The 11,105-nt window shown below is 46.6% G+C and overlaps 1 protein-coding gene across 1 annotated transcript in view; it reads left to right on the top strand.

The window, feature by feature from the left end:
* Window positions 1–4,180, top strand: part of Fam217b (family with sequence similarity 217 member B) — a 6,391-nt gene extending 2,211 nt beyond the window's left edge. Inside the window, 2 exon segments of the mRNA XM_008842120.3 lie at window positions 2,145–3,243; window positions 3,246–4,180. Coding sequence (XP_008840342.2) covers window positions 2,146–3,243; window positions 3,246–3,284 — 1,137 coding nt within the window. The 5' untranslated portion in view covers window position 2,145 and the 3' untranslated portion in view covers window positions 3,285–4,180.
* Window positions 4,181–11,105: the final 6,925 nt, after the last annotated feature.

Here is an 11,105-nt window from a genome sequence, read left to right as displayed (position 1 = left end):
ATCACCCTATCTGACCCCAGGGTAGGTTACCCTAGAAAGAGAGTCTGCCCCAGGGTAGATTACCCTAGAAAGAGAGTCTGCCTCAGGGTAGATTACCTTAGAAAGAGAGTCTGCCTCAGGGTTGATTACCCTAGAAAGAATTCATTGTTATTTTAACATTTGCACAGTATTTGTGATTTCTTTTTGCCTGCCATTCACAAGACAACATCCATTTTCGTTTATATTCAATTTTTTTATCTTTTTGAATTATAATGACACCATACAGTTTTATTTATGTCCTTTTTTAAAATACATTTTGTGTGTGTGTGTGTGTGTGTGTGTGTGTGTGTGCGCCTTGGTACACGTGAGGAGGTCATTTGACATCTTGGAGGAGTGGGTTCTCTCCTTCCACCATGAAGGTCCCAGGAATCAAACTGAGGCTGTCAGGCTTGGAGGCAAGTACCTTTACCTGCTGAGTCATCTCGTCAGCCCCTTCTATTAAACACAACTTTCCCCGAGTGTTTCCTATTTGAAAAGATACTGACTTTGGGTTCATGGTATATAGGTTTACGGTACTATGCTTTTACATATGAAGATTTTAATGGCTCAAAATTTCCACCAATTACTGGTTAAGCAGTGAAAAACTGGGCTGGGAGATGGCTCAGTGGTTAAAGCACTTCACAGCACAAGCATGAGGATCAGAGTTTGAATCCCCAGACACCTCTGTAAATGCGAGGTGAGTGGCAGAAGCCTGTAATTCCAGCCTTGAAGGGTGGAGACGGGATCCCTAGAGCAAGCTGACTAGCAAGAAGAGCCTTATCTGATTGGAGAGATGGCTCAGTGGTTAGGAACACATACTGATCTTGTTGCTGAGGACATGAACTCAGTTGCCAGGACCCACATCAGGGACTCACCACTGCCCGTAACTCCAGCCCCAAGGAGATCTGATGCCTCTGGCCTTCTCTGGCACCTGTACTCACCTGCACCTACGCACACACAGACAACATGATTTAAAAAAAAAAAAAAAAAAAGACTAGTCATGTTGATGAGCTCTGGGTTTGACTGAGAGAGCTTGCCTCAAATAAGGTAGAAGAGCCATGGAGAACGATTCCTGATGTCCACTTCAGGCACTGGCACCCATGTGTATGACACTCATACATGTGAGCTTACACATGTGCAGAAACATACACATAAAAAAAAGGAAAAAGAAAAACTTGCAAATTTTTTTCAGTACTAGGGATTTGTACATGTAGGGCAGGTGATGAACTGCTGAGCTACATCCAAGCCTCCAAAACCTGCATTTGACACTGTATGTACATGTACCCTAAAGTAGGTTTCCAAAAGGAGGCTGTAGATTTTATTTTTTTAATATTGCGTTAAAGGTGTGTGCCACCACGCTCAGCTTAAATTTTATTTTTATTTTATGTATTTGAGTGTATTACCTGTATGTGTATAAGTGCACCCATGTCACGCAATGCCCACGGAGGTCAGAGGAGGGTGTTGGGTCCCCTGGAACTTGTTACGGACGGTCGTTAGCTGCCATGTGGGTGCTGGCACTCGAACCTAGGTCCTCTGCAAGAACAGCCAATGCTATGAACTACTGAGCCTTCTCTCCAGTCCCCAGGTTTTATTGTTTAATATTTTCTAGGAAGTAGTTTCTTGGGGTTTTTTTTGTTTTGTTTCTCTTTGAGACAGGATCTCACTATATACCCCCAGCTGACCTGTAACTCACTATTTAGACCAGGCTGGCCCCAAACTCACAGAAATTCTTCTGCATCTGCCTCCTGAGTGCTTTAAGGGTGTGTGCTGACAAGCCCAGCTGTACTTTTGAATAACTTAAAACACTGTTGACTTTTATGAGCAGACCAAGAGTTCTATGATAACAAACACATTGAAAAATGTTTTTAAATAATCATATTAGTGCTAAATAGTATCTGTGTACCCACGTTTGGAGCATGCATCTTCCACTGGCTCATGACTAGAGAAAGGGGTGGAAAGGGTCAGCAGACACTGCTCCTTTAAGGCATTTGGAGGCCTTGCGTTTTTGTCATGCCTGATAATAGTTGAAAGACTAAATGGGCTTCTTGTCTCTCCAACATGGATGGATTGCCTTATTATTGGGGAGTTGTATGTACTAAGAATTGCATTTTTCTTTTCCACAGCAGTATGAATGCTGGCTTGCCTGGGAATAAAGTGCAACAATCTAAGAGTTCTTCAGGAAAAAGGCAGGGTAGAGCCCAAGGACCCAGCACCCCTTCCCAGCAGAGAAGCAGCCTTCTTGGGGTCTCTCGGCCCACTGCAGGTACATTCATAGAAAGTGTTTCTGCTGACAGAGGGCCAGAGCGGAATGCACTCAGCTCCAGGTGTCAGGGCGCCTCTGGGAGCAAGTTGTTCCTGGACTTCCAGTCAATGAAAATTATCAAGGAAGGTGCTGACGAGGACAGTGCAAGTGACCTCTCAGACTCTGAAAGAGTGGCCATTCCTCCTTCCCCCTTCTCGCCTCCAGACCTCAACCTCCGAGCAGAAGAAATCGACCCAGTCTCCTTCTCTCTTCACCCAAACCCAAGCCAGGCAGAGCCTGAGCCCTGTTATCCTGACTTCCTTCCACCTCCTTTCAGCTCCTGGGACCTGCAGGACATGGCTCTGGTTCTGAACACGGAGGGTAGGAGTGAGACCCTGCCGCGGCCCACAGGCTTCCTTGGGAAGTACATAGACAGACTTCTCCAGCTTGAGTGGCTGCAGACCCAGACTGTGCAGTGGGAGAAGGCCAGGACCGCCAAGGCCAGGCCTCCCACTGCATCAGGGGCCTCTGGGATTCTCAAAAGCCCAGGGAGGAGCAGGCTCCTGGCTGGTGCTCTGTCCAAGCCCTTACCATCCCCAGAAGGGACTTCAAAGTCAATCCTTTCTCGAAGGAAAGGTTTTCACCAGGAAGAAGCTCGCCCATCTTACTATGCATTTGAGACATCACCTAAATCTGTGGACGGACCTGGTGGCTACAGGCTCTGTGCCCAGAAGCCAGCTCCTGAATTGAAGACAGAGAAGAAGAAGAAGTCGGGCAAGACCACCAAGTTCCAGCGTCGGCAGCTGCCCTGCCGTGAGAGCGACCCTGCCATGGAAGCCAGTGGTAACATCCGAATTCCCAAGCAGTCCCCAGAGCTCCTGGGCTCAGCAGCCTCCTGTAGGGCCCCCAGGACACAAGCACATGTTGACCTTAAGAAAAAGGGGACCTCGAATAACTGCCTTACCCCCTCATCCAGCAAGAAGAAATCAAAAGAAGTGGAGTAAAGCAAACCATGTATAAGTAAAATTAACCTCTGAAAGGAAGAATGGCAAGATCGGCCGGTGTCGCGATCCTGGAGCGCCGCCCAAAGGGACAATGAACTCGATACATTCGGTGATAACCCCAGGAGCCACATTAACGAAAGTATGTGCTACATACAGAATTCAGTACTGTGCTAGCCAGCCCCTGGAGAACCAAGACCTTTTCTCTTGGTGTCTCAGAGGAGACGGTGTGTACTGCTTTAAATGCAAGGAAGCCTGGGGCTTGACAGAAGGCCCTCCTGGTACATTGCCTCTCTTGCTTTTGCATAAACCCCCAAGTAAAATTTCTGTTCTCTCTCCCTCCCTCCCTTCCTCCCTTCCTCTCTTCCTCTCTTCCTCCCTGCCTTCCTCTCTCTCTCCTCTCGTTCACTCTGTCTTGCTCTGTTCCCACCCCTCCCCGAGGAGAAGACTCAGTTCCTCCAAAGTTAGGGAGCACATGAGTTTCTATTTTGAGTGCCATTTATCACTGAGCTGTTGGCTCGCCAGAGGCAAAGGCATCTAGAAGTTCAGTGCATTTATCTGGCATTTTTTAAGAGGCAGTTTAAATTCAGAGGTGGTGGCGGTGCCATCTCTGAGTCTCCGAACAGGTTATATTCATTTGCAGATTTTTCCGGTGAGAAAGCCAGTGGGCCCAAGCATGATTAGTTCTGTTTGGTGGGGCAAGACAGAACACTGTGGCACCCTAGACCGTTGGGTAACCATGAACAGCATAAGAGCCATGTGAATGTAAGTTATTAAGTTACTGATGAGGGACCCAGATCCTGTTGTCCTTGGTCAAAAATAATGGTCTATTTCTGTTTGTAAGAGCACGATTCTCTAATCATGCTTGGGAACAGGAAAGGAAGAGGACACATTTCCAGAGAGCGGGGGGGGGGGGGGGGGGGGGGGGGGGGGGGGGGGAGGGGGGAGGGGAGGGGGGGGGGGGGGGGGAGAGAGAGAGAGAGAGAGAGAGAGAGAGAGAGAGAGAGGAGAGGGAGGAGTGTGTGAGACATGGAGTGACTGGATGCTGTCCTGAACATCCTTATCTGCTCTGTGGCTTCCTACTTCCCCCACAGATACCTTCCTCAGCTGCACTCAAGTCTTATCTGCTTGGTGAGACTTCCCTTGGTATCTGCAAACCTTTGGCGGACTGCTGTTTCATGGACAGTGTATTTTAATGACTAGTTGATTTGATCCCTTGAAACAACCATTATATTTGTTTTGAGCATCTATGATTCTATTTTTTCGCCTTTGGAGCAAATGACAAACAGCTGCCTTTGAAAATATGTAACGGTCTATAGGCACATCACCCTGAAAGCACCCGCTCTCTTCTGAAAATATATAATGGCTTTTAGTGCCCACATGACCCCAGGTGTCATCAGAAACAGCAAAAGGATGAGCTGTGTATGAAGAAAGCCAGTTGCAAAGGTTAGTGTCAAGACCTCTTTGTAAAACCTGGTTTTAATCATACTGAACAACATGTGAACTTTGTCTTTTAAATTGCAGGCTGTTTCTGTCAGGATTTTGTTCCCAAATTTTATTTTCTTTTCAAATCGTCCTCCTGGAGAAATCATACCCTTACACCAAGTTCTGATACCCTTTTATGTGACTGAAAGGTGCACACATAGTAGGCGCTGCCCCCATAGTCCTCTAAAGTCTCCACATGTCCCTGGGGTGTGGGCCTTGCTTTGGGGTAACTTAACACTGCGCTTCATTCCCTTCCTGTGGTTCCTGAGTGGTGCCCCATGTGCCCACTTCCCTGCTCCTAGGAGCACAGATATGTTGTGCCATGATTGGTCCCTCCCTTGATCTTTCCCGAGTTGTTTATGCAGCGCTTTGTGAAGTTCCTTAGCCAGTAAATGCAAGCATGTTATTATATCAGGTGTGCATGTGTCCTCCTTGTGGCACTACTAAGGGGGCTCCTCCAAGGTGTTCTTTTCCATACGCACCCTTGCGGGTGTTTCAGAGACCTCAGCTGGAGCGGGTGAAGGAGTTCCCCTTGCATCTGAATGTGTCTGAACTGAAAACTGTCATAACTGAGACATTTGGAGACAATGTCTCATGCATTTGTTCCTAGCTCACTTAATTGGAGTTGGTTCCAGATCTTGGGAATAGATTTAATATTCTATGTTTAGACAGCCCTAGAAGGCTGAAAGAGTGACTTTGTTTACCTCTTTGCCCTGGGTTGGTTGTCCATGTTAACCAGTGTTGTTGGGTAGAATCAGGGCTCCTAATGAACAGAGCTGCTAAAGTTACATTTATTACAGTTAACTAAGCACAGCGTTTGTTTAACGGCCTCTGATAACATGCCACACAGCTCCATGCGCTGAGTGTCATATGCTAGTAGATGATATTTGAGGCTGAATCCTGAACTCAATCAATTTAAGCCCAAACCTGAGAGTCCTGCAGGTCTAGTGAAAAATCACTGTACTTCTGAGAAGTGCCGCTCATTTGAGGTGTTTACACAGTCCTTGCATTTAAACCAATCAAACCCAAGAACATAAGGAAAAAATATTTGGGGAGTGGATCGGTGAGTGGAGAAAAATCACAAAGCTGTATCGGTATTTGTTGATGGCTTGGGTTTAGGCTGTTTCCCAGATCTTTAAATGACCAAAGGTTCTGAGGGTTTGTAACTGACTTGAAAGTGATAGAATTAGTGACCTGTCACAGACTGTGGGGGAAACAATGGGTAACTCTGAAAAGGAAGTAAAAGGAAGATGGTTCGTTCTGGCCCTTTGGCCTGTTGGGTCGCCTTGCAGAAAGATGGGAGTCTCTGATGTGATACAAACATCAGCTGCTGCTTTGTTCCGACACTTATGTACTTGAACGGTTAGGTAGAAATGCAAAGTGCTGGTACTGTATTCAAGGTTACAGAGGCAGTGCTTATTTATTTTTGTACATGTGCAAGGTACTGTGAAGATATTCAGCAAGTTCATTTGCTGCCATAATGTTTGGTTTTGTATGTAACAAAACAGAATTCATGTAAGTTTTGTGAACTTGGTTCCCTTCCTTGAGGTTAATTAAAGAGTAGAAAATATCTGGATATTTCTGATCTCTCTCTCTCTCTCTCTCTCTCTCTCTCTCTCTCTCTTCTCTGGTCTCTCTCTCTCTCTCTCTCTCTCTCTCTCTCTCTCTCTCTCTCTCTCTCTCTCTCTCTCTGTGTGTGTGTGTGTGTGTGTGTGTGTTTTAATGCAGTTGTCTTTCTGAATCTCTATTTACCACTCCGGTTATTGCAAATAGTTTCTCAGGATGGTTTTTCTGCTTCTCCAAACTTCATTCTGATGCTGTTGACAAGCATGGCTGACACGCACGCTCCGTGCATCACGTCTCTATGAACTGCTTGAGCCCTTGCCCAGAAGGCGCTGAGGAGTGGCAGGTGTGGAGTAAGCTGCAGACACAGAAAGTAAAAACGTAAGGCGATGTGTGGCACCAGGCTCACCTCAGCATGCACATCCAGAAGTGAGTCAGGCTTTCCAAGGAAATCCTGGTTAGAGGGCAGGGACAACTGGAAACCTTCCCAGAGGTCTTTGAGCCCCTTCTGACAATGAAGTATGTGTCATGGAGCCTGCCACACTGTGACAGCCGTGGTGGGGCTGGTGGGGGTTAGAAATAAGTTTCTGATAATGAAGTTAACCAAGTTGAAGGTTTTAAAATAGAGATTTATCCTGTGCAGGGGCTGGCAGTTATTTTGACTGTTGCCGTCTGATTATCCACTAGATGGCGACCAAACCTTTTGAGACTATACTTGTGAGAGCTTCCAAATGGAGTTAAAGAGGTTTGTACTGAAAAAAAAGAAACAGGAAAGAAAAGGACTCAAACACAAAGCAGGCGCCTCACTTACCTGTACTCTCAGAGGATTAAACAGTTTGTTATATGTGGTTAACTTCTGGGAGGATCATTTCTATTCTCGGAGAGCTCCCTCATCATAAAGCCCAACCTAGCAGAAAATAATGTTCAATAAAATGGAAGCCGTTGATTCAGAAAACCTTCATAGGGACCCCACTTTCAGAAACTGCCATTTAAACATGCGTGTGCCTATCAATTTAATATTTAATCAACTGTAGCACTCAAATCTATATGAATGGTTAAAATAATATTGCCAGGGTTGGAGAGAGGGCTCAGCAGTTAAGAGCACTAGCTGCTCTTGCAGAGGACCAGACTTCAATTCCCAGAATCCACATGGCAGCTAACAACCATCCGTAACTCCAGTTCCAGGGGATCCAGCGCCCTCTTCTGACCTCCGTTGGCTTTGCATGACATGGTACACTTACATGCAGACAGTGCACTCATACACATAAAAATAATAAAATTTTAAAATAATACATTGCTCTGAATGCCTTTACCCTACCTTGAATGATATTTTGACCTGTCGGGGCTCAGAAGTAACCCTCCAAAGTGGGGCACCATGGTGCCCTGAACAGTAAACTAAAGGAAGGGCTCCAATGCAGGATCTTTCTGATCCTCTGCCTTTCCTCCTCTGATCCTCTTGGTCCTCAGCAGTGGGCTCTAGAGACCAGACTTCCTTGTCCCCAAGCCAAAGAAATGAGAATCCTCTCTTCCCTAAAACCCCGAAGTATGTCTCACCTTCCCCTACCATTCTGTGTAAGAACTGCCTGTGAAGAGCGTCTCCTGTCTCGTTGGCCTGTCACAGTAGCACCTGTTCTTTGGACCCCCCCATTTCTGCATAGCTGTCCATGTTTCCTCCTGTGTGAAATAGGATCCCTGGGTCCTGGGTCCTGCTCTTCAGGCTCCTGACTGGAAACCCTTGGCTAGTGAAGTCTTGCATCTCTCTGGCTAACTTGTCCATTAGGTGTGTCTGCCCTGACCCATATGCTGGGTGACAAAGGGCGGCATACCTTTCTGCCTCTGCAAGAGAAAACCAGTAATGCATGTTTAACTGTGCTTCAGTTCAACTCCCCTAGTAATTTCATGCCTCACACTGTGAACCCTCCCCAGGCCCCTGTGGCAAAATCCTTGAGGCACTGAAGAGAAACTTGTTTCCAGTGCTTAAGGCTCTGGGCATTGGAGTTGCCTGCTTCCTTTATGGAGCTAATTTACTAAAAGGACAACATCTTCCTTCCTTTTCTGTTGCTGTGATAAAATAATCTGTCAAAAGCAATTTAAGGGAGAAAGGGTTTGTTTTAGCTCACAGTTCAAAGCACAGTCCTTTATGGTGGGAGGATAGGGTAACAGGAGCTTGAAGTAGCTGGTCACATTCCATCCACAGAAATAAGGGCCGCAGGGTGCTACTCTGGTCCGGTTTCCACCATTGGCCCCAGTCCCAGCCTGGGGATGGTGCCTCCCACAATGGGCGGGTCTTCCTCTTCAGTTAACATAATCGAGATAATACCCTGACTGACAGGCCTAGAAGCCATCACCAGGGTGATTCTAAACTTTGGACCCTTCACAGATCCAGCCCCCCAACCCTACTGGCTAGTCTACATGGATCTCTCGGGCCTCGAGGCCACAGGCTGGTTCCTTAATTGCAGGACTGATCACTAATCTTGGGATTTATTGCCTCTGATGGCCTCATCTTCAAACTGAGATTCTCAGACTGGAGCTACCGGGCACTCAGCTCCTTTCATCCAGTTCATCCTTCTGGCCCTGTGTAGAGGCACTTGGCCTCCTGCCACCAGCCTCCCCCTTCCACTGGGACTCTGGTGATGCCTGCCTTAATAAAACCAGAGGGAAGGAGGTGCCCACTTTGCTTTATTTTCAAGCCTGATTTCAGTTTTCTAAATTCTGGAATGAACTGCTTTCATCTATAGACTTTAAGTAGGAATAAAATGGTCTAGCAAGTCTAATCAAAGATGGTCTGATTGTAAGAAGAAATACATTTTCACTCAGAACTTGATATGGGGAAATTAACTAGACAGTTCTCAAAGCTCTTTCCTAACTCCTGCCTCCCCCAAGCCCCAAGAAACCAGAAAGCTTAGGCAGACAAGACTGAATAAAGTTTGGTAGTTACACAGACACTATGAACGGTATAGAAAGATAAAGGAGCCAGGTGTGGTGGTACACACCTTTAATCCCAGCACTGGGGTGACAGAGGCAGGTCCATCTCTTTCAGAAGGAGGCAAGCCTGGTCTGTATAGGGAGTTCCAAGTCAGCTGGGGCTACAGGGAGAAGCTATCTCAAAAACAACAAAAACAAAACTAAGTAATGGCAAACTGTGAAAAAGATGGTTAGGAGGAAGGCTCAGAGTTTGATTCCTGGCACCCATATAAAAAGCCAGGCATGACGGAGCTCACCATGCTCTGGGAAGGCAGAGACAGGTGGATCCTTGAGACCCACTGGCTAACCAGCTAGCTAAGTGTAGGCGAGCTCATTTCTTAGGAAATAGCCCATCCTTGAGTGACGGGTGACTGTATCATAAACATTTTCAAACTTACAGGAAAGTTGAAAGGTATGCAGCCACAACCACGTGCTGTTCACGCCCCACAGTCAGCAGCCTCATCCACTTCGACCCATGTGCCCTCCTGTCCTACCTGGCTGCAACCTCCTGACAGGTTTGGGCTGCACTGGGTCAACCTGCAATACCTCTGTAAGAAATATATTAGTCTTTTCTTTCAAAGTCTGTAAAACTTGGAACTTGGTTTATGACTAGGAATTCTAATCTTTTAATCCAACCACACCCTGTAAGAATTGTTTAAGGAAAGGCCCTGATGCATTCCTGAGCCTGATGGCCCAGGACAGTAGAGTTCTTCTCCTTCCACACAACAGGGAAGGACTGTGAGGTTGGACCCCAGCCAATGGGAAAAGACAGCGCTCTCACATTAGGGAGAAAATCCCCCAAGCTTCTGGGTCCAGCGAGTGCTTACTGATTCTGACTCGTCACGCAAGCAAGTCACCTTTTTGCAAAAGTAAAATCTGCCTTGTGGAGTTGCTTTCACTTTGTCCGAGTGTTCTTTATGTGTGTTGATGGGGTCCTTGGACCTCAGATTTTATTTCTAACACTCTGCCCTTGGAAGCTGAGTTAGCTTCCGTTGGTGACTGTTGTTCACAGCAGGCTCAGACTTACAGAATCACTTTACTGTGACTGGATGCAGAATTCCCCTGGGTGCTTTATTTAGAAGATCTATTCTTGGACTGGGGAGTCAGCCAATAAAGTACTTGCCAGCTAAGCATAAGGACCTGAGTTTGATCCCCAGGACCCACATGGTGGAAGGAAAGAACTGACTCCCACAAGTTACCCCTCTGACCCCCTATGTACACCGTGCCGTGTGTATCTATATGCACGAACACAAATACACGAGAAGTAAATGTAATTTTTTAAAGATGTCAGCTGGTCATGGTGATACGTACTTGTAATCCTAGCGCTGGGGAGATAGAGACAGGAGGATCCCTGACACTTGCTGCTCAGCCAGACCAGGCTAATTAGCAGGAACCAGGCCAATGAGCAGCCCTGTCCCCTAAAATAAGGTACACTGTTCCTGAGATAAGTCACCCAAGGTTGACTTCTGACCTCCATACCTGTAAGCATGCCTGCACACAGGTGCACTCACATGAACACATACCTCCTTGCACACACAGATCTCTTCCTGGCACTATTCTGAGTCAAACATTTTTGTGATTATAAGAAGCCGAACCTTGAACTCAGAATAATCGCATAGTTACGAGTGAGCACTCCCAGAGGCTTTGACTCAGTGGAGTCTGAACAGGAACTATTTTCATCACCCTAATCTGTGATTCGACCTCCCTGTCCACTTTCCTCTGGTCACTACAGTTAGCCGTGACAAGTCCAGTTTAAAGGGTCAATGTCAGGCTTGATTGAAGCCAAACCTCTCTTCTCCCTCTGAGTAGACTAGACTCCTGTCTAGACACGC

Source organism: Nannospalax galili, unplaced genomic scaffold (genome assembly GCF_000622305.1).
Source record: "Nannospalax galili isolate Female #2095 unplaced genomic scaffold, S.galili_v1.0 scaffold231, whole genome shotgun sequence".
NCBI lineage: Eukaryota > Metazoa > Chordata > Mammalia > Rodentia > Spalacidae > Nannospalax > Nannospalax galili.
This window is presented reverse-complemented; position numbering and strand designations above follow the sequence as displayed.